This window comes from Scyliorhinus torazame, chromosome 6, assembly GCF_047496885.1.
Source record: "Scyliorhinus torazame isolate Kashiwa2021f chromosome 6, sScyTor2.1, whole genome shotgun sequence".
Classification (NCBI taxonomy): Eukaryota; Metazoa; Chordata; class Chondrichthyes; order Carcharhiniformes; family Scyliorhinidae; genus Scyliorhinus; species Scyliorhinus torazame.
The window spans coordinates 193,528,431-193,556,068 of record NC_092712.1 but is presented as its reverse complement, the minus strand read 5'-3'; the positions used below and the strand labels follow the sequence as shown (position 1 = coordinate 193,556,068).

The window sequence follows — 27,638 nt, the reverse complement described above, 5'->3', positions numbered from 1 at the left end:
ACCAAGGGCAATTTGGACATTAAGGGCAATTTATCATTGGCCAATTCACCTAACCCGCACATCTTTGGACTGTGGGAGGAAACCGGAGCACCCGGAGGAAACCCACGCAGACACGGGGAGGACGTGCAGACTCCGCACAGACAATGACCCAATCCGGAATCGAACCTGGGACCATGGAGCTGTGAAGCAATTGTGCTATGCACAATGCTACCGTGCTGCCCTTAAGAACAAATAAATCTACACTATATCATTTTACCGTAATCCATGTACCTATCCAATAGCTGCTTGAAGGTCCCTAATGTTTCCGACTCAACTACTTCCACAGGCAGTGCATTCCATGCCCCCACTACTCTCTGGGTAAAGAACCTACCTCTGATATCCCTCCTATATCTTCCACCTTTCACCTTAAATTTATGTCCCCTTGTAATGGTGTGTTCCACCCATGAACAAAGGTCTCTGACTGTCTACTCTATCTATTCCCCTGATCATCTTATAAACCTCTATCAAGTCGCCCCTCATCCTTCTCCGTTCTAATGAGAAAAGGCCTAGCATCCTCAACCTTTCCTCGTAAGACCTACTCTCCATTCCAGGCAACATCCTGGTAAATCTTCTTTGCACCTTTTCCAGAGCTTCCACATCCTTCCTAAAATGAGGCGACCAGAACTGTACACAGTACTCCAAATGTGGCCTTACCAAAGTTTTGTACAGCTGCATCATCACCTCACGGCTCTTAAATTCAATCCCTCTGTTAATGAACGCGAGCACACCATAGGCCTTCTTCACAGCTCTATCCACTTGAGTGGCAACTTTCAAAGATGTATGAACATAGACCCCAAGATCTCTCTGCTCCTCCACATTGCCAAGAACTCTACCGTTAACCCTGTATTCCGCATTCATATTTGTCCTTCCAAAATGGACAACCTCACACTTTTCAGGGTTAAACTCCATCTGCCACTTCTCAGCCCAGCTCTGCATCCTATCTATGTCTCTTTGCAGCCGACAACAGCCCTCCTTACTATCCACAACTCCACCAATCTTTGTATCGTCTGCAAATTTACTGACCCACCCTTCAACTCCCTCATCCAAGTCATTAATGAAAATCACAAACAGCAGAGGACCCAGAACTGATCCCTGCGGTACGCCACTGGTAACTGGGATCCAGGCTGAATATTTGCCATCCACCACCACTCTCTGACTTCTATCGGTTAGCCAGTTTGTTATCCAACTGGCCAAATTTCCCACTATCCCATGCCTCCTTACTTTCTGCATAAGCCTACCATGGGGAACTTTATCAAATGCCTTACTAAAATCCATGTACACTACATCCACTGCTTTACCTTCATCCACATGCTTGGTCACCTCCTCAAAGAATTCAATAAGATTTGTTAGGCAAGACCTACCCCTCACAAATCCGTGCTGACTATCCCTAATCAAGCAGTGTCTTTCCAGATGCTCAGAAATCCTATCCTTCAGTACCCTTTCCATTACTTTGCCTACCACCGAAGTAAGACTAACTGGCCTGTAATTCCCAGGGTTATCCCTAGTTCCTTTTTTGAACAGGGGCACGACATTCGCCACTCTCCAATCCCCTGGTACCACCCCTGTTGACAGTGAGGATGAAAAGATAATTGCCAACGGCTCTGCAATTTCATCTCTTGCTTCCCATAGAATCCTTGGATATATCCCGTCAGGCCCGGGGGACTTGTCTATCCTCAAGTTTTTCAAAATGCCCAACACATCTTCCTTCCTAACAAGTATTTCCTCGAGCTTACCAATCTGTTTCACACTGTCCTCTCCAACAATATCGCCCCTCTCATTTGTAAATACAGAAGAAAAGTACTCATTCAAGACCTCTCCTATCTCTTCAGACTCAATACACAATCTCCCGCTACTGTCCTTGATTGGACCTACCCTCGCTCTAGTCATTCTCATATTTCTCACATATGTGTAAAAGGCCTTGGGGTTTTCCTTGATCCTACCCGCCAAAGATTGTTCATGCCCTCTCTTAGCTCTCCTAATCCCTTTCTTCAGTTCCCTCCTGGCTATCTTGTATCCCTCCAATGCCCTGTCTGAACCTTGTTTCCTCAGCCTTACATAAGTCACCTTTTTCCTCTTAACAAGACATTCAACCTCTCTTGTCAACCATGGTTCCCTCACTCGACCATCTCTTCCCTGCCTGACAGGGACATACATATCAAGGACACGTAGCACCTGTTCCTTGAACAAGTTCCACATTTCACTTGTGTCCTTCCCTGCCAGCCTATGTTCCCAACTTATGCACTTCAATTCTTGTCTGACAACATCGTATTTACCCTTCCCCCAATTGTAAACCTTGCCCTGTTGCATGTACCTATCCCTCTCCATTACTAAAGTGAAAGTCACAGAATTGTGGTCACTATCTCCAAAATGCTCCCCCACTAACAAATCTATCACTTGCCCTGGTTCATTACCAAGTACTAAATCCTCCTCTGGTCGGACAATCTACATACTGTGTTAGAAAAGCTTCCTGGACACACTGCACAAACACCACCCCATCCAAACTATTTGATCTAAAGAGTTTCCACTCAACATAAAGAGCAATGATACGGGTGAGACTGCGGCAGGGGTGGTTTGGGAAGCACTGAAGGCGGTTATCAGAGGGGATTTCATCTCGAATCGGGCCCATAGGGAGAAGACTGAACGGGCGAAGTTGGACAGGCTGGTAGGGGAAATTTTACAGGTGGACAGGAGATATGCGGAGTCTCCAGATGAGGAGCTCCTGAAGGAGTGTCAGAGACTTCAAATGGAATTTGGGCTCCTGTCCACAGGTAAGGCAGAGGGGCAGCTGAGGAGGGTAAAAAGGGGCGGTGGACGAATTTGAGGACAAAGCTAGTCGGATGTTAGCACATCAGCTGAGGAAACAGGCAAGGGAAATTGGGACGGTAAAGGATATGAGGGGGAAGGTGCTCGTGGACCTAAAACAGCTATTATAAGGGAACAGGCAATCAAGATGATTTCAACACAAGTGGTTTAGATTATGGACAAACGGTGGTTCATTAATCACAATGCGGTCCATGACTTGCAGGTCACCTGGTGATAAGACAGGTGAGAGATTCTTGCACCATCAAGACACCGGGAACATATCTATGGTGGCTTCCAAAGTGGAAGCTACTACAGCTTCAGTAGGTGCCTTTAGAGTCAACCTGAATGCCACTCTCACAGGACTTTCAAGGCCTTCGCCTCCATCACTGGTGGGCAAGCCTTCATCGGCACATGACCGAAGCTCTGGAATTCTTTCCCTAAACCTCCCAACCTCTTTCTCCTTCTTTAACATGTTCCTTCCAAACTATCTCTTTGACAAGGATTTTGTCACCAGTCCTAATATGTGCTCAATGTCACTTTTGTGAAATGCCCGTAAAAGGTACTAGAAAAGCCCAAGTTATTGTTGTGCCTATGGACATGCCTTGGGTTTGTTTATTTCCACCTATGGGCTGGAGATCATGAGGACAGACAGGAAAGGAACAAAAGGCAGGTACAAATAGACAGACTGTGGTGAAACCACTGTGTTGTATTGTGCTGCCACAGTATTACTTGTACAGTATTGCCACTACATGTTGTACGCTTTTGGCTCTGCCCGTGGCTCCTCCTCCTAGGGCCTGGGTATATAAGCTGACGACCTCTCACACGGTCTCATTCTGGGGCATGCTGCCAGCTCTGTTGTAAGTCAATTAAAGCCATAGTTAATTCACTCTGCGTTCTATTCTTAATTGATGGCATATCAATTTAATTGACTTACATTAAATTAAAGAGCTGTTTAACATGGATCCAGGTCTCAAACCGGACCTCCTGCAGGTCGACCCCTAATCAGCTGATGTCGATGTTTTCTTCGTACACTGGCTACGCTGTCTAGAATCCTTCATCAATTCCGTCGCCGTCACCGAGGAACACAAGCTGCGAGTCCTCATCTCCCGGGTGAGCCCGCAAATTTTTCTCATCTTCCGGGACGCAGCCTCGTTTGATGAAGCCATTAATCTCTTGAAAGGACGGTGTGTGAAACGGGTTAACGGACTGTTCGCCAGGCATGTCCTTGCCACATGGCGTCAGCACCCTGGAGAGTCGCTGGCAGAATTTCTGCGCGTTTTGCGGGTGCTCGGCGGGGCCTGCAACTGTGAGGCAGTGTTGGCTGCTAAGCACACCAAACTTCTGATCTGGGACGCCTATGTTGCCGGCATTGACTCGCATTGCGTTCGCCAGCACATGCTGGAGAAGGAGACACTTGACCTCCGGGAAACGGTGCAGCTTGCTGAATCGCTGGAGGTGGACTTCTGTAACATGGGTGCCTCTGCCTCCGACCACGCGGCACCTTCGTGAACGTCGGGGGCACCGCCACCTTCTACGCCGTTTTTGAAGTCCGCCGCCACATCTCCACGCCATTTTTGAAGTCCACCACCGCCTCCCGGAACCCAGGCTCGCCCGTCCGTCAGCTGGCCTCTGCTACTCTCGACCGGCCCGCCCGCTGTCCGAAGCCGGCCCGCCGTCCGAAGCCAGCCCACCGTCCCGTGGCCGCCTCCATCACCCTAGACCAGTCTCAGCCTCATCACCTCGCAAAATCTATGATGGCGGTCCAGATCAACGGCCACGAGACGGCCTGCCTTTTTGACTCTGGAAGCACAGACAGCTTCATACACCCGGACACGGTACGGCGCTACTCCCTTCCCATTTTACCAGCAGCCCAGAGAATGCCTGGCTTCTGGGTCGCATACCATCAAATCCATGGGTATTTTTTCGTGACTCTCACGGTACGGGACGTAGATTTCAAAAATTTTAGGCTCTACGTCCTCCCACACCTCTGCGCGGAAGTTCTTCTGGGTCTCGACTTCCAGTGCAACATCCAGAGTATCACCCTGAAGTTCGATGGACCCATGCCCCCACTCACCGCCTGTAGCCTCGCGACCCTTAAGGTCGCCCCTCCCTCGCTCTTCGCCAAACTCACCCCAGACTGTAAGCCCGCCGCCACTAAGACATGACCTTCATCAGGTCGGAGGTTCAGCAGCTCCTGCGGGAAGGGATCATAGAGGCCAGTAACAGCCCCTCGAGAGCTCAAATGGTGGTCATCAAGACTGGAGAGAAGCATCGGATGGTCATCGACTACAGTCAGACCATCAACCGGTACACACAGCTCGATGCATACCCTCTCCCCCGCATATCTGACATAGTCAATCAGATTGCGCAGTACCGGGTCTTCTCCACCTTGGACCCGAAGTCCGCGTACCACCAGCTCCCTATCCGCCCAGAGGACCGCCAGTACACTGCCTTCGAGGCAGCTGGCTGCCTCTGCCACTTTCTCCGGGTACCCTTCGGCGTCTTGGTCTTCCAGCGAGCGATGGACCGAATGGTTGACCAGTACGGGCTGCAGGCCACGTTCCCGTATCTAGATAACGTCACCATCTGCGGCCATGATCAGCAGGACTACGATGCTAACCTCAAGAAATTCCTCCACGCTGCCCAGCTCCTTAATCTGACATACAAGGAGAAATGCGTTTTCCGCACAACCCGACAAGCCATCCTTGGCTATGTCATGGAAAACGGAGTCCTAGGGCCCGACCCCGACCGCATGCGCCCCCTCCTGCAACTCCCCCTCCCCCCACTGCCCCAAGGCCCTGAATAGATACCTGGGGTTCTTCTCATACTATGCCCAGTGGGTCCCCAATTATGCAGACAAGGCCCGCCCACTTATCAAATCCACCGTTTTTCCCCTGACTGCTGGGGCCCGCCTGACCTACGACCGCATCAAGGCAGATATTGCCAAAGCCGCGATGCACACTGTGGACGAATCCCTTCCATTCCAAGTAGAGTGCGATGCGTCTGACTTTGCCCTGCCGCTACCCTTAACCAGGCAGGAAGGCCCGTGGCTTTCTTCTCCTGTACCCTCTATGCCTCCGCAATTCGGCACTCCTCCATCGAAAAGGAAGCCCAAACCATTGTGGAAGCTGTGCGACATTGGAGGCATTACCTGGCCGGCAGGCGATTCACTCTCCTCACTGACCAATGTTCGGTTGCCTTCATGTTTAGTGACACACAGCGGGGCAAGATCAAGAACGATAAGATATTGAGGTGGAGGATCGAACTCTCCACCTACAACTATGATATCCAGTATCGTCCTGGGAAGCTTAATGAGCCCCCAGATGCTCTTTCCCGCGGTACTTGTGCCAGCGCACAAGTAGATCGACTGCGGGCCCTCCACAATGACCTCTGTCACCTGGGGGTCATCTAGCTTTTCCATTATATCAAGGCCCGCAACCTGCCTTACTCCATTGAGGAGGTCAGGACCATGACCAGGGACTGCCAGGTCTGCGCAGAGTGCAAACCAGACAGAGCACGCCTGGTAAAGGCCTCACGCCCCTTTGAACGCCTCAGCATTGATTTCAAAGGGCCCCTCCCCTCCACTGACCGTAACGTGTACTTCCTCAACATCCTTGACGAGTACTCACGTTTCCCTTTCGCCATCCCATGCACAGATATGACCTCTGCCACAGTCATCAAGGCCCTGAGCAGTGTCTTCACCTTGTTCGGTTTCCCCACTTACATCCATTGTGGAAGGGAAGTTAATGAATTACCAATTTAGAAGCATGCTGGGAATATTGACTATATTTTGACACTGCTTTTGAGCGAAAATAAGTAGGTCAAGTAATGAAACTAAATACTGCTTCGTATGTTGTACTTGGCCTTATTATGATAATAAGTTGTTCTTCCGAAGGACAACAAAATGCGTACTCGAATTGTTTTAAAACCAAGAGCAAAACATTCATATTTCCTCTTATGTATGTTCCCAAGCTTTATCTCTTCAAAGTTGTTTATTTCACACTATAAATTTAATGATTTTCAACTGTATAACAAAGTGCAGCACACTAGCTTTTGCAGCTGGAACACTCTCTCTCCACAAATGTATTTGTGTCAATAAATTTCCTTAAATCGAACCTCGAGGACTTTGTCTTCATTATGATTTCCACGACATCCATAGTGATCGGGGTTCCTCCTTCATGAGTGATGAGCTGCGTCAGTTCCTGCTTAGCAAGGGCATCGCCTCAAGCAGGACTACCAGCTACAATCCCCGGGGGAACGGACAACATGGAGAGGGAGAACGCGACGGTCTGTAAGGCCGACGTTCTTGCCCTATGGTCTAGAGGTCTCCCGCTGGCAGGAGGTCCTTCCCAATGCGCTCCAATCCATCCGATCGCTTCTCTGCACCGCTACTAATGTGACCCCCACGAGAGGATGTTTGCCTTCCCCAGAAGGTCCACCTCCAGGGTCTTGCTCCTGACCTGGCTGACGGTTCCAGGGCCCATCCTCCTCCGACGACATGTGAGGACTCATAAGTCGGATCTTCTAGTCGAGAGGGTTCTTCTCCTCCATGCGAATCCCCAGTATGCCTACGTGTCTCACCATGATGGGCGGGAGGACACAGTCTCCCTTCGGGATTTGGCACCAGCAGGTTCCCCAGCGACTGTCACCGGCGCTCCCGACTCTATTCCTCCCCTCTCCACTACTACTCGACCCGACCCTATACCCCCTTCCCCTGTTGCTGCCCACCCGCCTGAGAACACAGAAGCTGTCTTGCTCCCGGACACACAGGCCTCAAAGCTTCAGCCGACTTCGATACCCACACCACAGCCGGAACTGAGTCGGTCACGGCAGACAATCAAAGCACCCGTCAGACTCAATCTCTGACGCAACTTGTTCACTTCACCCCTGTTGGACTTTTTTTAAAATAGGGGGTGAATGTGGTGAAACCACTGTGTTGTATTGTGCTGCCACAGTATTACGTGTTGTACAGTATTGCCACTATCTTACATGTTGTACGGTTTTGGTTCTGCCCGTGGCTCCTCCCCCTAGGGCCTGGGTATATAAGCTGCTGACCTCTCATACTGCCTCATTCTGGGGCATGCTGCCAGCTCTGTTGTACGTCAATTAAAGCCATAGTTAATTCACTCTGCGTTTGCCGTCTTAATTGAGGGCATATCACAGACCTCCTGTGAGGTCATGCTAGAAGGTTCAGTTAGGTGGATGAGGTGAGGAGGAAGCAGTGGAAACAGCTGATGGATGATGTCTACCTTGGCGACAAAGTACCATAAGTAACTCATAACTGTTGGAAGACGGAAATTAGTTAAGAATTGGTCGGTAGACCTCCGGTGATGGCCATGCACCAAACAGCCGTGTACTTGGTGGCTCCTGCGTGAGGAAACTCTTATCTGCCCATAAATGCCAGTCATACCTTTGAATGTGGCCCCGAGGTTCTGATTCTTGCTGGTGAAGGTGTTGCACAGGGTCCGGAGTGCATGCGACGAAGAGCAACGGGAGGGGGGGGGGGGGGTGGTGGCGGCTGCAAGCCGGCGCGAGCGCAAGGCAATGGAAAGTGCGGATGAAGGCGCGATGGTGGTGGGCTTCGAGTCAACTCTTCCGGCCCAATGGTCTACTGCTCAGTTTGGCGACTTTTTAACTGCCCAGTTCCGGAAACTGAGGGATGCAAACCTCTGAAGACCTGGTACGGGCGATTGCTCTGATTAAGGCGGCAGTGGAGAGAGTTAAGCATCATTTGGAGGCTCAGGGCGCATTGTGTCTAAAAAATGGAGGAGTGTCTCGCCGATCACGAGGGTTGGCTGGATTCGGTGGAGGCAGAGCTTTCCCTGATGGCTGACAGCTTCAATAAAGTACGTGATCAGGTGGACAAGTTGGAGGATTGAGAGCATCGGCAAAATATCCAAATAGTGGGTCTGCCGGAGGGGTTGGAGGGCTCGCGATCTTCAGAGTACGTTGCACAGATGTTGCAGTAGCTGGCAGGTGAGAAAGTGTTCAGTCACCCCCCACCCTGCCCCCACACACACCCCGAGATTGATCGCGCACATAGAGTGCTGAGAAGAATGCCAAAGGCAGGTGAGCAACCAAGGACGATACTGCGACTGCACCATTTCCTGGACAAGGAATGAATTCTGAGGTGGGCCAGGTAGGCGAAGAAGAGTTCGTGGAAGGGACTTGCAATCAGAATTACCCCAATTGCACTGAGTGCTGAATTTGGTGCATTTGAGTGCTATAGTGAGAGTTTGGTGACTGAGGGAGTATAAGGCTTCATTTTTATCTAAAGTCGAGTCTTTCTTTTATTTAGTTAATTAACTTAAAAGTTGCTGTTTGGTTTAGAAGAAGGTGAATTTTCATTCAGCTTTAAACAAAGGTTCTACTTGTAGGTACTTGCAGCTGGAGCTTGTTAATTAGTTAATTGGATTAAGCCAGTTTTCAGAGGCTAGATTCACAGTATAAAAGTGATCCCCTACAGTGCAGACTTTGTTAGTGCTGAATTTGGTGCATTTGAGTGCGATAGTGAGAGTTTGGTGACTGAGGGAGTTAGGTGAGGAGGGAGTAAGGTGCTCCTTTCATTTTGTTTCCTACATTTCCGCAAAGAGCGAGAAGGGAGCCACGAGTTTATAGAGAGTGCAGCTGACTGAGCAGAGTCGGAGGACGGAGATCCAGTTGGTCCACAGGGCAGCTATATTCTGTAAGGTAAGAGGGGATGGAGGCTAGGCCAGTTGCATGCTCCTCCTGTAGGATGTGGGTGGTGAGGGATACCACCGGTGTACCGCTGACTATACCTGCGGGAAGTGCACCCAACTCCAGCTCCTCAAAAACCGTGTTAGGGAACTGGAGCTGAAGCTGGATGAACTTCGGATCATCCGGGAGGCAGAGGGGGGTGATAGAGAAGAGTTACAGGGAGGTAACCACACCCAAGGTACAGGACAAGAGTAGCTGGGTTACAGTCAGGGGAAAGAAAACAAACAGGCAGACAGTGCAGGGATCCCTCGTGGCCGTTCCCCTTCAAAACAAGTATACTGTTTTGGATGCTGTTTGGGGGGGATGACCTACCGGGGGAAGGCCCTAGCGGCCAGGTCTCTGGCACTGAGTCTGGCTCTGGGGCTCAGAAGGGAAGGGGGGAGAATAGAAAAGCAATAGTAGGAGGAGATTCAATGGTTAGGGGAATAGATAGGAGATTCTGTGGTCGCGAGCGAGACTCCCGGAAGGTATGTTGCCTCCCGGGTGCCAGGGATGTCTCGGATCGTGTCTTCAGGATCCTTAAGGGGGAGGGGGAGCAGCCAGAGGTCGTGGTACACATTGGTACCAACGACGTAGGTAGGAAAAGGGGTGTGGAGGTAATAAACGAGTTTAGGGAGTTAGGCTGGAAGTTAAAAGCCAGGGCAGACAGAGTTGTCATCTGTGGTTTGTTGCCGGTGCCACGTGATAGCGAGGCTAGGAATAAGGAGAAAGTGCGGCTGAACACGTGGCTGCAGGAATGGTGTAGGAGGGAGGGCTTCAGGTATTTGGATAATTGGAGCGCATTCTGGGGAAGGTGGGACCTGTATAAACAGGACGGGTTGCATCTGAACCAGAGGGGCACCAATATCCTGGGAGGGAGGTTTTCTAGTACTCTTCGGGAGGGTTTAAACTAATTTGGCTGGGGAATGGGAACCGGATTTGTAGTCCAGCAACTAAGGTAGCCGATATTCAGGACGCCAAAGCGTGTAGTGAGGCAGTGGGGAAGGGAACACTGACAAAGGAGAGTACTTGCAGGCATGGAGAGGGGTTGAAGTGTGTATACTTCAACGCAAGAAGCATCAGGAATAAGGTGGGTGAACTTAAGGCATGGATCGGTACTTGTGGTGGCCATCACGGAAACTTGAATAGAAGAGGGGCAGAAATGGTTGTTGGAGGTCCCTGGTTATAGATGTTTCAATAAGATTAGGGAGGGTGGTAAAATAGGTGGGATGGGGGGGGTGGGTGGCATTGTTAATTAGAGATAGTATGACAGCTGTAGAAAGGCAGTCTGAGGAGTATCAGCCTACTGATGTAGTATGGGTTGATGTCAGAAATAGGAAAGGAGCAGTCACCTGGTTAGGAGTTTTCTATAGGCCCCCCAATAGTAACAGAGATGTGGAGGAACAGATTGGGAAACACATTTTGGAAAGATGCAGAAGTCACAGGGTAGTAGTCATGGGTGACTTTAACTTCCCAAATATTGAGTGGAAACTCTTTAGATCAAATAGTTTGGATGGGGTGGTGTTTGTGCAGTGTGTCCAGGAAGCTTTTCTAACACAGTATGTAGATTGTCCGACCAGAGGGGAGGCAATATTGGATTTGGTACTTGGTAATGAACCAGGGCAAGTGATAGATTTGTTAGTGAGGGAGCATTTTGGAGATAGTGACCACGATTCTGTGACTTTCACTTTAGTAATGGAGAGGGATAGGTGCGTGCAACAGGGCAAGATTTACAATTGGGGTAGGGTAAATACGATGTTGTCAGACAAGAATTGAAGTGCATAAGTTGGGAACATAGGCGGTCAAGGAAGGACACAACTGAAATGTGGAACTTGTTCAAGGAACAGGTACTACGTGTCCTTGATATGTATGTCCCTGTCAGGCAGGGAAGAGATGGCCGAGTGAGGGAACCATGGTTGACAAGAGAGGTTGAATGTCTCATTAAGAAGAAAAAGGAGACTTATGTAAGGCTAAGGAAACAAGGTTCAGACAGGGCGCTGGAGGGATATAAGATAGCCAGGAGGGAACTGAAGAAAGGGATCAGGAGAGCTAAGAGAGGGCATGAACAATCTTTGACAGGTAGGAACAAGGAAAAGCCTTTTACACATATGTGAGAAATATGAGAATGACTAGAGCAAGGGTAGAACCGACCAAGGACAGTAGCGGGAGATTGTGTATTGAGTCTGAAGAGATAGGAGAGGTCTTGAATGAGTACTTTTCTTCTGTATTTACAAATGAGAGGGGCCATATTGTTGGAGAGGACAGTGTGGAACAGACTGGTAAGCTCGAGGAAATACTTGTTAGGAAGGAAGATGTGTTGAGTATTTTGAAAAACTTGAGGATTGACAAGTCCCCCGGGCCTGACGGGATATATCCAAGGATTCTATGGGAAGCAAGAGATGAAATTGCAGAGCCGTTGACAATGATCTTTTCGTCCTCACTGTCAAAAAGGGTGGTACCAGGGGATTGGAGAGTGGCGAATGTCGTGCCCCTGTTCAAAAAAGGGACTAGGGATAACCCTGGGAATTACAGACCAGTTTGTCTTACTTCGGTGGTAGGCAAAGTAATGGAAAGGGTACTGAAGAATAGGATTTCCAAGCATCTGGAAAGACACTGCTTGATTAGGGATAGTCAGCACGGATTTGTGAGGGGTAGGTCTTGTCTCACAAGTCTTATTGAATTCTTTGAGGAGGTGACCAAGCATGTGGATGAAGGTAAAGCAGTGGATGTAGTGTACATGGATTTTAGTAAGGCATTTGATAAGTTTCCCCATGGTAGGCTTATGCAGAAAGTAAGGAGGTATGGGATAGTGGGAAATTTGGCCAGTTGGATAACAAACTGGCTAACCGATAGAAGTCAGAGAGTGGTGGTAGATGGCAAATATTCAGCCTGGATCCCAGTTACGAGTGGCGTACCGCAGGGATCAGTTCTGGGTCCTCTGCTGTTTGTGATTTTCATTAATGAGTTGGATGAGGGAGTTGAAGGGTGGGTCAGTAAATTTGCAGACGATACGAAGATTGGTGGAGTTGTGGATAGTGAGGAAGGGTTTTTGGAAGGACAAATATGAATGCGGAATACAGGGTTAACGGTAGAGTTCTTGGCAATGTGGAGGAGCAGAGAGATCTTGGGGTCTATGTTCATACATCTTTGAAAGTTGCCACTCAAGTGGATAGAGCTCTGAAGAAGGCCTATGGTGTGCTAGCGTTCATTAACAGAGGGATTGAATTTAAGAGCCGTGAGGTGATGATGCAGCTGTCCAAAACTTTGGTAAGGGCACATTTGGAGTACTGTGTACAGTTCTGGTCGCCTCATTTTAGGAAGGATGTGGAAGCTCTGGAAAAGGTGCAAAGAAGATTTACCAGGATGTTGCCTGGAATGGAGAGTAGGTCTTACGAGGAAAGGTTGAGGGTGCTAGGCCTTTTCTCATTAGAACGGAGAAGTATGAGGGGTGACTTGATAGAGGTTTATAAGTTGATCAGGGGAATAGATAGAGTAGACAGTCAGAGACTTTTTCCCCGGGTGGAACAAACCATTACAAGGGGACATAAATTTAAGGTGAATGGTGGAAGATATAGGGGGGGGGGGGTGTCAGAGGTAGGTTCTTTACCCAGAGTGTAGTGGAGGCATGGAATGCACTGCCTGTGGAAGTAGTTGAGTCGGAAACATTAGGGACCTTCAAGCAGCTATTGGATAGGTACATGGATTACGGTAGAATGATATAGTGTAGATTGATTTGTTAAGGGCAGCACGGTAGCATTATGGATAGCACAATTGCTTCACAACTCCAGGGTCCCAGGTTCGATTCTGGCTTGGGTCACTGTCTGTGCGGAGTCTGCACATCCTCCCCGTGTGTGCGTGGGTTTCTTCCGGGTGCTCAGGTTTCCTCCCACAGTCCAAAGATGTGCAGGTTAGGTGGATTGGCCGTGATAAATTGCCCTTAGTGTCCAAAATTTCCCTTAATGTTGGATGGGGTTTCTGGGCTATGGGGATAGGGTGGAGGTGTTGACCTTGGGTAGGGTGCTCTTTCCAAGAGCCGGTGCAGACTCAATGGGCCGAATGGCCTCCTTCTGCACTGTAAATTCTATGATAATCTATGATACTGAGAACTTTAAGCTGAATAAGACTAAGTCTAGCACACAATGAGGATATGTTAATACTATGCAATGCTTCTTCCCAAATCCAACCTCGCACCGTGACTCCCAATTCTTCCTCCCATTTTTGCCGCATTGCCACATCGAAACCCCCACCATCCTGGCCAACGCGGCATACACATTGGAGACCTTGCCCTCCCCAATATTATTCTCCGAGAGGAGCCTGTCCTGTAGACCCATGCATAGAGCACGTATCACGCCGGCAAGGCTGAGCCGATTCTTCCCAGAAGTGGCTGATCAGTGTGCAGGATGTGCCAGGTCTCCTGCAAATCATGTCCACATGTTCTGGTCCTGTCCAAAATTGGTGGGGTTCTGAGAGGGAGTCACGGATGATTCGCTCTCTCCACAGATGTTGCCAGACCTGCTGAGACTTTCCAGTGCTTTCGGCTTTTATTAACCCTGCGTTGCTAATATCCTCAAATTCCAAAGCTCAAATCCTGCAGCTATCTTCTTCATTCGAACCATGAAGCTGAGAATTTTCCAAAGCATTTCAGAACAATGTGAGGATGCTGGAACATGGTTCGTCAAAAGCAGCATAAATATGTTGATTGCACAATGCACAAGAACATTTTTAACTTTCAAGATTACATGGGCATCTGTCAAAACTTGACATAAGCATAAAATACTGCTACAAGTGGATGCATTTCATAACACCAGGCAGCAATTCCACTACAAGAAATGATCGCATGTCAATGAGTACATACTGATTTTCGTGCGCAGAAAGAGATTTCATATCCACAGTATTCCAAGAAAAATAAAATCTGGTTTAAAGTGACATTGATGCAGTGGCTGCTAAATGTAACTGAACATATTTTTGTTGCAAAATCACTCTTTCAAAGCATTACAAATTACATTTAACTGTATAAGATTTTAAATTGGCCTGAATTTCTTACTCAAGAAGCGTTTTGTTGGGTCTATTGTTGGTATTATCATGGCCAATTTATTTTCTTTCAGTTAGCTATGGCAGTTCTATCTTTTAAACAATTCCCTGTCCTATCTCTACATTCAGTTCGGAATGTCGACTCGGTTTCAACTTGCCCCCGCGGCGATTCTCCGCGCTCAACAGGCCGAGTGCCCGCCGAGTTCCGCCGGCATGGTTCACATATGTTCCCACCCGGCGGTGCCTCAATGTTCTGGCTGCGGGGGCCGTCCTGGTGGGGGGGGGGGGCCTCCACGGTGGCCAGGCCCACGATCGGGGGCTACCAATCAGCAGACAAGCTCATTCGGGGGGGGGGGGGGGGGCTCTGTTCCTCCACGCCAGGCCCCTGTAGGGCTCCGCCATGTTGCGCGGAGACGGCAACCACGCGCATGCGTCGGCACGGAGATGGCCTTCGCGCACATGCGCGGACCCGCGCTGGCTGTGCAGGGCCGGCTTTCGGCGTCGGAGCAGCGCACAGCCCCCTGAAATCCCGAAAATAACTGGGCCAGGAGGCCCGTTGACGCCGGCGTACACCACTCCGGCGTCAACACTTGGCCGAGATTTCGGAGAATCCCGGCCAAGTTCTTTGAAGGTTATCCTGTCTACCACTTTGAAACAACCCCGGTCACTTCGCCAAGGGTTTTGCCTTATCACCTCAAAGTTATGGTGCTAGGGTAGGAGAATTGCAGGGCCACACCATTTCAAGAGTTGAAGCTTCCCTTTGCATATAATTGTGACCAAAGACAAAGAATCATCTTTACCGTGTTTTCGTAATCCAGAGGATTATAGGTGCTTTCCTTGAAAACCTTACAGCATTCCAAGAATTCGTTGTTCATTTTAGAAATGTTTTCACTTAGCATTTTCCCTTTCATGCCACCAAACTCCAGCTTTTCCAGCTTTTGGAATTCCAGCATGGTAATAAACAAATCCTGTAATAAAAACAACATCACAAACATTTCAGGTTAAACAGACTGCAAACATTCACTTCTGAAAATGATCATCACTTAACGATAGGTATGAGGGCATGTGTATGCACCATCACAGGTACACTTCTACATGTGAGCGAGAAAAAGAGGCAACGCACAGAACCTTACCAGAATTTGGCAAAGTGTCAGGCTCAGACAGAAAACTGGCATTTAACTCTCCAGCTGCACACATTAATTTTCTCAGGGAATCTTGAGCCTTTTTGCCAAAATAAAGTAAGTGTGGTTTCCGGCGTCACTCTGGTGGGACGCAACCTCAGAGCTGGGAACTGGCTCCAAAGAGGGCACCTCGACTGACGCTGGAGCCTATTGGCCTCCAGCCTCCATCACCGAGGTATCAGAGGCTCCTCTCACCCCAACATTCATTGCCGGTACCCCATCTCTCTTCTATCTTCCCCCCTCCCCCACCCACCCACCTACAACCCCAGATGCCAACGCACCCCGCCCCTCCCCACAGGGATCCCCTAGACTGCCTCACGTCTGGCCAAGCTTGTTATAAACCTCGCCAACCTGAACACATTTGGCAGGGGGTCCGGTAATAACTGTGAAATGTATTAAAATGAGATTCACACCCTTTCTGGGCGTGAATCTCAGGACATTGCCAGCGGAGGGTGGAGGGTTGGGTGGAGGGTTGGGGGGGGGGGGGGGGGGGGGAGATCAGAAAATGCGATCTCTCCGGCGAGAATCGCGTTTCCCAATTCTCACAAGCTTTTCCGTCCTCGCCGCCACACCCGTGGACAGCGAGTGCGGGCTCAAGATCGCAGCCAAGAGCATAAATATATGCAAACAGTGAGAGAAAGCTGAGCTCTCCATGATTAAATTCATCCCAGATTAATTTTTTTTTGGAAAATATTTTATTAAGGCATATATAATTTTAACAACCTGAATTAATTTTTTGCAGAAAAAGATTAAGGGGTGGATTTTCCCTTGCCCAACACCAGTAGCAAGTTACCCGATCCTGCGGAGAATGGAGTGTCGGCTGAAAATTGGGTGCCAACCCCGTTCCGAATACTCTGGTCCCCCGCCAGTGAGCTACACACCCCGCACCACTGGAAGGATGCAAATCAGTGATTTGCTCCCATTTGCATCTGATTAATGGGCTGGAAGCCAGAGTGTCGCCCCTCCCACTCCCCACCCGGTTAGCACCGACCACTGCAGCAGGGAACCCTCCCAGCGTGATTTGGTGCAAGTTTTCCAAGCATGGCCCAGACGTGGTGGACCCTGCAGTGGGTCAAGGGGGAAAGAAATGAAGAACAATAATAATAAGGGATTCTATAGTCAGGGGCACAGATAGATGCTACTGTGGCCGTCACTGTGATTCCAGGATGGTTTGTTGCCTCCCTGGTGCCAGGGTCCAGGATGTCACTGAACAGCTGCAGGGCATTCTGAAGGGCAAGTGTGATAAGGCAGAGATCATGGTACATTCTGGTGCCAATGATATAGGTAGAAACAAGGATGAGGTCTTGCATCAGGAATTCAGGGAGTTAAGTAGTAGACCAAAAAGCAGGAACTCTTGGATTGTAATCTCTGGATTACTCCAGTGCCATGTGCTAGGAGAATAGCACAGTGAATGTGTGGTTTAAGAGTTGGTGCAGGATGGTGGGGTTTAGATTCCTGGACCACTGGGACCGTTTCTGTGGAAGGTGGGACCTGTACAATTGGGACGGTCTACATCTAAACCAGAGCACGACTAACATCCTTGCTGGCGGGTTTGCTCGTGCCGTTGGGTGGAGTTTAAACTAATTCAGCAGGGGGAGGGGACGCAGACTGTTAGCAGAATAGGGACACAGCATAGCACAGAAAAGCAATCAAGTTGGAGGGAATACTACAGTAGTACGTTTCAAGGGAGTAAGACAAGGCTGGATGGCCTCTACTTTAATGCCAGGAGTATTAGAGGTAAAACGGATGAGTTAAGTGCGACGATTGATAAGCGCAATTGTGATATAGTAGTCATGGAGACGTGGTTGAGGAAAGGGCAGGATTGACAACTCACCATCCCGGGATATGGAATCTTCAGGCAAGACAAAGGAGGGGGCAAAAGAGGAGGTGGACATCCGGTGGCGGCCATGGAGTGAGTGGTCAAACACAAGACAGTTCCGGCTCAAAGGCATTGGTTTTTGAAACGTTTTAGTGGGGTAGTTCCGGCAGAAAAGTGGAGCAGAAGGTGTAGGAGGAGAGGTTCTCCCCAAGATTGTCATGTTTACTGGACATCAGTCCCCGCAAAAGACAGTTAACGACCTGGACAAGGATACGGAGGAGACGGCGCAGCACTAATTTTGAAAATGGCGGAGGGGGAAGGGTCAAGGTCGGTGGGAAAACCACAAATGGAGCAGTTGATGAGCTTCATCAAGGAGGAATTACGCCAGCAAAGGAAGGAGATGCACAGAGACTGGTCAAAGGCGATTGAGGGAGCAGTGGCCATTGGATCAGGTGGAGAAGTACAATCAGGCGCATGGGACGATATGTGAGGTGGAAAAGGTGGTGTCCGGCCAGAGCAATCAGATTGTGTCTTTGGAGTCGGAGGTGGAGATCTTGGGGGATCTATGCAAGTCGCTGTGGGAGGAGGTGGAGGAGCAGGAGAACAGATTGAGACGGCAGAACTTATAGATTGCGTGCTTGCCAGAGAACATAGAATTTACAGTGCAGAAGGAGGCCATTTGGCCCATTGAGTCGGCACCAACCCTTGGAAAGACCACCCCACTTAAGCCCACACTTCCACCCTAACCCAGTAACCCAACCCCTCCTAACCTTTTTGGACACTAAGGGCAATTTATCATGGCCAATCCACCTAACCTGCACATCTTTGGACTGTGGGAGGAAAACAGAGCACCCAGATGAAAGCCATGCACACACGGGGACAACGTACAAATACCGCACAGAAAGTGGCCCAAGCCAGGAATCAAACCTGTGACCCTGGAGCTGTGAAGCCACAGTGCTAACCACTGTGCTACCATGCCGCATAGAGGGCATGGAAGGAACGAGCACCACAAAGTACATTTCAAGGGTGCTGGCCAGGTTGGTGGAGGAGAAAGTGCTGGACAAGGCTCTAGGAGTGGATAGGCGCACGGGTCCTTGAGGTAGAAGACGAAGAGCAAGGAAGCACTCGGGGGTGGTGATTACATGATTGCATGGCTGCACAAGTTCGTGGACAAGGAGAAGATCCTGAACTGGGCCAGGTTGAAGCGAGTCCATGAATGGGAGGGTAATCACGTCCGGATTTACCAGGACGTGGCATGGCATGGAGCTGACAAAGAGGCATGCGGGATTCAACAAGGCCAAGTCTGTGTTGTGCATATAAATATTTGTTTTGGGGTGTTGTACCCGGCGAGACTTTGGGTAACATTCACCGGCCGTGAGAACTATTTTGAGATGCTAGAGGAGGTGAACAACTTTATAAGGGGCCATAAGTTGGGGGAGAAGTGAGAGGTGGCTTGAGATGGAAGGGCTAAGTCCACAAAAGTTGGGTATTGCGGCTGTTTTGTGGGGTGGGGGTCCATGCATAAATTAGCATGGTAAGAGAGAGGGATTCACACCTGTGCTACTCCTAGTGCCAGCATTGACCAGTAGTGAGTCTCCGCTGGCTGAAGCACTTAGTATCCAGAACGGAGAATCCAGCCCGCAATATTTCCCATTTTAAACATTAAGCTTCACCATCCATTGCTTCACCCAGCCATATTGTTTGCCACATCCTACTGAATATTCTCATCACCTTTAAGTTGGTCACCTAGATTTAACGTACTGGGGGGGGGGGGGCACGGGCACTGATGGATCTGGCAAGGAAAGGCCTCCATCCAGGATTCTTAATTGCTGTCAGGCCACAGTCTCATCCGCCCGCCAGCCAAACGCTGGAGGGGTTTCCCACCACGATAATGGTTAGGCAGCTGTGGCATTTTTAAAAAGGATATTGATATGCCTGACTTTCTCCTTCTCTCTCGCCCCATCTTCAGGGTGGCAGATCCCAACCCGAATGGGGCCGAATGCTGGAGGGCCTACTATTGGCTGATTCCTGATTGCATGGCAAGCCTACTCCCTCTCTGTTCCCTTTAATTGGATGCAGCTTTAAAAGCCCTAGTCGGAATGCTACAGGTGGAGTCAAGACCCAGAATTAGCCCACATGCTCAGATTCTGACACCTGATTGAAAATCCAGCCGCTAGGCTTGGCTTTTAGAAGCAACTGAAGCCTTGAAGCAAAACATTTTAATGCAGGCACTAAGCACACAAAGCGTAATTCAACAGATGCATTTATTGAATCATTTTACAAAATATGTAGTTTTCAATTCTGTCTATAAAGCCTTTCTAGAAAACATTCAGAATACTTTCAGAGTAATTTCTGGAAAGAGTGATCAATTTACATAGGTAGCAGCCATTATAAATGTGGACATAGAAATTTATAATGACAAAACAGACATCACCCCCGGAGGCTCCACTGCCCAATTACCTCTGGAGGAAACTGCTGGTCACATAGGCTGCCTCCTGTGGCCCCAGCTCCGCTGCTCGAGAGGTTTCCCCTCTGCATGCCAGAGCCTGCCTACCAGACCCCAGCACAGGAACAAATCTTTTATCATTCCTGCGAAGAGGCCCATCGTTATCCTTGAAGCCTCAGTTGTAACCACCTCGCCCAGTGGCGATGCCAAGGCCACGTGGAGAGCCAGAAAGTGTCCTTAATTGGGCATTGAGGTTGGCAGCAGCCACATAATTAGCTGTTGCCACGAAGATTGCCGCAGGGATTCCGCAGGCCATCTTGCATGGGCTCAGATCCTGTACATGGTCCCGACATTGGGACCCACCCCATGCCAGGAAAGTCAGGACATACAAACAGAAAGTGTCTATAGATGGGAGGTTTTTAATTCGATATAAATGTGGAACTGTAGCCATTGTTATCCATTATTAAAGCCTGAAATGTCACATAAGTTAGCACTGTTGCTTCTCAGCGCCAGGGACCTGGGTTCGATTCCCGGCTTGGGTCACTGTCTGTGCAGAGTCTGCACGTTTTCCCCGTGTCTGCGTGGGTTTCCTCCGGGTGCTCCGGTTTCCTCCCACAAGTCCCGAAAGAGGTGCTGTTAGGTAATTTAGACATTCTGAATTCTCCCTCAGTGTACCCAAAGAGGCGCTGGAATGTGGCGACTCAGGGATTTTCACAGTAACTTCATTGCAGTGTTAATGTAAGCCTACTTGTGACATGAATAAAGATTATTATTATTATTCAGGTTTACTATTGTTAAAAGTAATTATTGAACAAAATATTTGTTTACCTCAAGTTGTAGTAGCCGATTTAAAAACCTGTCAAACCGTGTGAAAACCATTGATAATGGGAAGTCCCAGAGGATGCAATCTTGCAAGTTCGTGTAATAGTTTGCTAACTTTTCTTTGTGCTTCAAGAAACAGTCTTTATAAGCTTTGAAGATTTTCACAGATATTTGCACACGATCCACAGACTCCTCAATCTCCTCTTTCAGAAGTTCCTCTGGTGACAAAGAAACCGTGGCCTAGAAAGAGAGAACATTCACAATGGAAATTAACTTTAAACATGAATACCCATCTAAAAAATAGCATACCTGATTATCTAACTACCATATTATCAATTTAAACGAAACAAAATGGCATTTTCTTTTTCCAATTAAGGGACAATTTAGCATGGCCAATCCATCTACTCTGCGCATCTTTGGGTTGTGGGGGTGAGACCCACGCAGACACGGGAGAATGTGCAAAATCCACATGGACAGTGACCCGGGGCCGGGATCAAACCTGGGTCCTCAGCGCCATGAGGCAGTAGAGATAACCACTACACCGACGTGCCATCCCACTTTTTTTTTTTAATTGGATAAACTTTGCTTGTAACTAATTACATTTTGATCTGAATCAATTTGGAAATGATATTTTAAATAGGATGTCAAATTTGTAGCTTGACCTAACTATCTCTTTCTATCACCCCACAACCTCTCATTTTGCTGCAAAGTGAATTAATTGAATAAGAACATGCACCGTACCTTTAGATACATGTAAATATAAACAGAATTTAGAAATGAATATTCAGCCTGGCAACTTTCAACTTCAAGTACTGGTTAATTAAAATTAATGTGGTGCCACAAAATAACCTTACTCTTCTGAGGATCTCATTAAAATGACAGGTGACTTCACAGAATTGTTGACAGAGGACTCTGTTCACACACACACACACCTCTTCAGGCAATGGCTTCTAGGCACTATGATGCTCACTTAGACACTTCAGTTTGTTTAGGTTTTCCATCTTGTTTGCTTTCACCTGAACTCTGCAGGAACTCCCGCAAGATTCAGTCTTGTTCGGTTTCAAAACCCACACACTGGTGATAAACCTCTCTCTGTAAGGCTGTGTTATTTATTTCCACTTGTCTCAACCGATGCTGCTGCTATTTGCATTTTCAGAACACGTAACCTTCACATCAGAGGCGTTCATTTTTCCAGAAGATGGATTTGTTTCTTCCACTTCTTGATCCACCATTTCCATGTCAAATTCAACTATCAGCTCAAAGCTGGAAGGACTATCAGATAACTCGATGCACTGGCAAACAGCAGTATTCTTGGGTAGGACTGGATGTTTGTTGGGAAGAAGTCAGTGCTCAAAGCCCTTTGCATGACTCCCAAGCTTGCAGTCTGTTGCAATTCAGGTCATTCGTTCCCATTGGAACTAGGATGCAGTGGTCCTCTCAGTTGTGTCATGTTCTGCTTCATAGATAGTAGCATGGTGTGATCTCCTCCAACGTGGAACAGGGTAGTAATTCCTCTATGACTTGATTATGATCTTTGGAATTCAAGTAAATTCATAGTCTTCCATTTGGCTTCTCTCTCACAATGATAGAATTTACTCCATCTGTAGGTGCTGTAACTTGGCAATCACTTTATTTTCTCCATCTCTTAAGAGCTTTCTTTCAAGCTTTTCTTTCAGTTCTATTGCTACTGTACAGCAAAGCTATAGAATGAAAACATGGTGCATGAATTCCTGGTTTCTTCTCTGGATCAATAATGGTGTAGGAACACATAGGAACAGGAGGAGGTCAATCGGCCCATTGAGCCTGCTCCGCCATTCAATTTGATTGCGGATGATCATCAATCCACTTTCCGGCACTATCGTTGTATTCCTTAATGTTATTAGTCTCCAGAAATCTATCGATTTCTGTCTTGAACATGTTCAATAAGTGAGCTTCCACAGTCCTCTGGGGTAGGGAATTCCAAAGATTCACCACCCTCTGAATGAAGACATTCATCCTTAACTGGGTCTTAATGAGCTACCCCTTAATCCTGAGATTCTATCCTCAGGTTTTAGACTCACCTGCCAGGGAATGCATCTTGGGATGGATGGATGGATTCTCAGATTGGGAGACTAATTGGGCGATGTACCGGCCTTGTCGTGCCCGACTTGGTGATGCGGCAGGACCATTGAATCTCGCGAGAGACCTCAAGAGATTCACAACGCTCGAGACTTCTTGCGAGATTCAACCAAAACTCAACGAGATGGCGTGTTCTGGCTCTCGCCCTCGTGGCCGCGCTCCAGATCAGCATATTTAAAATGAGCCGTATGCACTCGCCGGATCCTCCCAGCTGAATAATGTGCGATTCGCATATCCACTGGGGGACACTATTCATTCCGTGATTCAGGATATGCAAATGCTAGTGTGAATTGGAAGCAATTCCCAGTTGAGCGGGCCATGTAACACTCTCGGATGAAGCTCCAAGAGATTCATCAACCTTCAATCCAGGTAATGTTTGAAGTAATACCTCTTTATTAATACTAATGTCTTTTCGTTCCTCAGTTTCACAAGTCCCTTAGTTTCCTCGCATTTCTGGGAGATTCTGTATCTTCTTCTGTGAAGACAGGTGCAAAGTAACTGTTTACTTTCCTGGTGAAGCTCAAAACCTTCAAAAGCATCCAATCATCTCGTTAAAACACTTTGCATACATTTGGACCAATGGGTGTATTACCTTAACCCTCAGTGTCACCTCCTTCATCTCATGGTTCACGAAGATCAGCTCCAGCTCTTCACACTGCTCCACCCTATGATAGCAGAACAATCTGTTTCAGTGACATTGAACATGCAGTTAATCTATTTTCCTTTATCCGTCCTTGTGATTTGGATTGTTCCGAGCTGACAAATCTCTGTTCGCTTGATATTGCTCGGTTTCAGCACATTTTTCCTTGGGTAACCATTTTCTATCAAATTTTGGTTTAGTCCGAGTGGGATGATGTTACTCTGTGCTCAAGCATCAAGCTTTATTGTTGTGGGCTTATGTCTCAGTTACTTTGTGATTTGAATAGAGAATTTATTTTCTCTGGGATCTGTTGCACCCTGGCATTTCATCCAGTTTTATGGTTCATTTATCTATTATGTCCTCAACTCATTGTCGTCTTCAAGGGTATGGGTGTTTCTGTTTCTTTTCTTTCTCATTCGCCCCATTGCTCTGCTTCTAATAATTCATTTACCATCCTCTTTCTCTGTTCTGTACATCTTTTCCCAGTGATTTGGCTTTCTTTAAGCTCTGCAGTTTGGTCCATATGCGGTACATTTCTTTCCGTCTGTGAACTCACGTGATCGTCCACAGTTCTTGCACATCTTCCTCTCCATCTGGTGTGCATTATTTTGTTGCTGGTTCACTGCATTAATTTGGTTCCCTTTTCTTTGACTTAACTGAAAGCTAGCTGTTTGGGTTGTTAGCACCTTATCTGTTTACCTGTGCCTTCACGTGCCTTGGCAGTGTCCACAGTGTGATTTTGTGAGCTTGTCTTTTCCAATCAGGATTTGTACATCAGGGTGTGCAGAGCCCCAAACGAGCTGATCTACCAGGCTTCATCCACTTCTTTGAATTTACATTTTCTGACTGCATTCCTCAATCTCCCAATGGGCTCACCTGACTTCTGCCTCAGGCTTTCAAATTCGTATCAATGGATTCAATGCTTTGACTCTGGCTGGCGAGGCATGCTGAATTTCTCCGGGCGTGATTCTCCAGAAAGATTTCTAAATGTTGTAGCAAGCGGGAATTGCCGCAAGCTTCTCAGCTCTCGGTCCAGCAACGTTATTCAACGTTAATTGGTCCACTTAACGAGGCCTCACAGGCTTCTCGCCGCAAATAAAGGCTGGCCAGCCACCCCCCTAGCAAGGTCAAGCAGCCCTTAGGTGGCCAACCGCAGCCAGCTCGCAACAATTGTGCCGAGGAGACCAGCCCCAATATTCGGGGACGTAGGCGTGGGGAGGCTGCTAGACACTGTGGAGGCCAGGAGGGATGTCCTGTTCCCTCGAGGGTCAAGGAGGGTCAGTCATGGGGAAGTCAGTGCTGCCTGGGACGAGGTCAGGGAGTGCGACGAGGAGGACTGGCCTCCAGTGCAGGAAGAGGGTCTACGACCTACACCGGGCTTCATGAGTGAGTAGGCACCCGCCGCACCACCCCCCCCCCCCCCCCCCCGCAAAGGGAGCGCGCGCACACCCCTCTCTCTTCCAACCCCTCAACCCTTGCTCCCTCCCCTCCTATTTCAACCCCCCAAACCCTTCCTTCACATCCCCACCACCATGAACCACGGGTGTGGCTGACAATGCCCTTTCTGTGTCTCCTCAGGAAAAGCTCTCCCACAATCGCCGGGCGAGGACCCAGACTGGTGGTGGTATGCCAGACATCAGGATCCTCACCACCCTGGAGGTGACCGGTGTGGCCAAGAACAGGGTGGTCACCAACGTGGAGGCTGGCAGACGCCGCAGAGGTGAGGAACCACCGCGCCCCAGCCAAAGGACCTGTCAAACGTGAGTTGTTATTGCCTTACTGGCTGACCCACCCTCCCAATGACCACATGTCCATTCTCCCGCAGGTCCTCCAGGCAATGGTGCCGACCCATCCCAGGTGGTACCCTCTCCAGCATCCCGGGAGGCCACTTTGGAGGAGATTTCCAAGGATGCCACCATACTAGCCACGTCACAGCTGCCATCGCTGACCTCCACCAGCGCAGATACATGCAGCTCAGTGTGAAACGTTAGTAGTCAGGCTTCTGAGGCACAATCTGGTGAGTGCCACACAGCTGCTGATGTACATCAGGTGGAGGCAGGAACCCCCAGGTGAGACAGCAGTCAGATGTCTGCTGGATCCCAGGACCCAGCTGATGGAGACGTTTGGGTGTGGCTGCGACATTCAAAGGGAGATGTCAGCGTCACTACAGCAGATCCATAGCTGCTGAAGGAGTCCCAGAGGCTACAGGCGCAGGTGATGTCACCGGCAATGCGTGGCACCGAGGCCAACAGTGCTAGGGTGGCAGCCACAGTGGAGAGCCTGGCGCACCACATCGGCAACATTAGTGAAGGTGTCCAAGTCATGGAGCCGTCGTTGACGGCCATGGCTGAGGGTCTCGACAGAATGTCTCATTGGGGGATGTCACCCAGTACCAGGCTGACCTTGATGAGGTTCTACGGGACATGTCCCGCTCTCCAATGGACATGGACATGGCACTGCAGAGCATGGCTCAATCACTGAGGAGCATTGCCAAGGGCATCAACACATGGTGCTGACCATGGGGAACTGCCAGGGCTGGCAAAGCCAGATGATGCAGGAGTAGCCGGGCCTCAAATCAACTTCCCCTCCATCCCAAGATGGCCCCAGAGCCCTATGGCACTGACCAGGAGTGGGGGGCGCTGGGTGCCAACATGTGCCCATCCCACTATCTCTCGAGTTCCATCCCTCTGATGAGGCCGCGTCTCAGAGTCAGCACACGGGACAGGGTGGCATGGCTGTGCATGTGCCTCTGGCAAATGAGCCGGGGCCCTCCGGCCTCAGAGACTCCAGAGACTCCCGCCAGGGGCATCAATGGCCACGGGACATGGTGAGCAGCTGGTTGCCTTCACCTCAGATGTGCATCCTGGGGACACACCTAGATGTAGTGGGAGAGCTAGGAGGCAAAGCACATCGAGGATCACTGAGGGCACCGGGAAAAGTGTTGGGGGCAAAACCATCAGGAGGGTGGGGAAATTGTCAAAAACAATTACCACCTTTGTGCGCTACCAGTATGATGTCTCTGTCACTTTCTTCCGCAATGCGGGCCGACCTCCGAACCCTTGGCCCATCTCTCCAGGCATCTCCCTCTCCCCATTGGACTCACCCACCCTCCGGCCGTGGACATGTCCCTGGAGCTGTGTTCCATCCCCTGGTGTTAAGATGTTGGCTGCTGCATGTGTGGTGTTGCCTCCCAGTGTTCAAGCACAGTGTTGGTACATCAAAGTGTGATTGGGATGCTAGGCAATGACTCCCACATGCTACATAGCCCACCTACCCACAGGATTCCACTTGGGTTGTGGGAAGTGCTCACCTAACCACGATTGCCAATTCCCTGTTAGCAATAGCCTTCAGCCTCACAGCCAGAGGCCTCAGCAGTCGGTGAGGGTTATAGAATCATAGAATTTACAGTGCAGGAGGCCATTCAGCCCATCGAGTCTGCATCAGCCCTTGGAACGAGCACCCTACTTAAGACCCACACCTCCATGCTATCCCCTTCATCTCCGTAACCCAACCTAACCTTTTTGGACACTAAGGGCAATTTTATCATGGCCAATTCACCTAACCTGCACATCTTTGGACTGTGGGAGGAAACCGGAGCACCCGGAGGAAACCCATGCACACACGGGGAGAACATGCAGACTCCACACAGATAGTGACCCAAGCCGGGAATCGAACCTGGAACCCTGGAGCTGTGAAGCAACTGTGCTAACGACTATGCTACCGTGCTGCCCATGAGTGGTCAGTGGAGCAGACGGCAGGGACAAGGGTTGTCCCAGGAGCGGGCACACATGATCCAGGGGTGGCATGTGGTGCTGCGAGCGATTGCCCCTGGTTGCCCCCACAGCGCCTCCCCCCACTCACCCCACCCACACTCCCATGGCGGCCCTCCCCTGCGGCGGGTCCCCACGCCCAGCCAAGGGTCCCCCAACCCCCACAAGCACTGGGGTGGCAAGCCCAGCACCCCCAGGCTCTTTCCTTGTGAGCAGAGATGACTACTCACCTCCTCGGCTCCCCACAGAAGCC

General features: G+C 49.3%; 1 protein-coding gene across 1 annotated transcript in view; it reads right to left on the bottom strand.

The window, feature by feature from the left end:
* Window positions 1–27,638, bottom strand: part of LOC140425201 (dynein axonemal heavy chain 11-like) — a 755,586-nt gene that overhangs the window by 676,530 nt on the left and 51,418 nt on the right. The window contains 2 exon segments of the mRNA XM_072509215.1: window positions 15,390–15,557; window positions 20,864–21,097. Of these exon segments, the coding sequence (XP_072365316.1) occupies window positions 15,390–15,557; window positions 20,864–21,097 (402 nt within the window).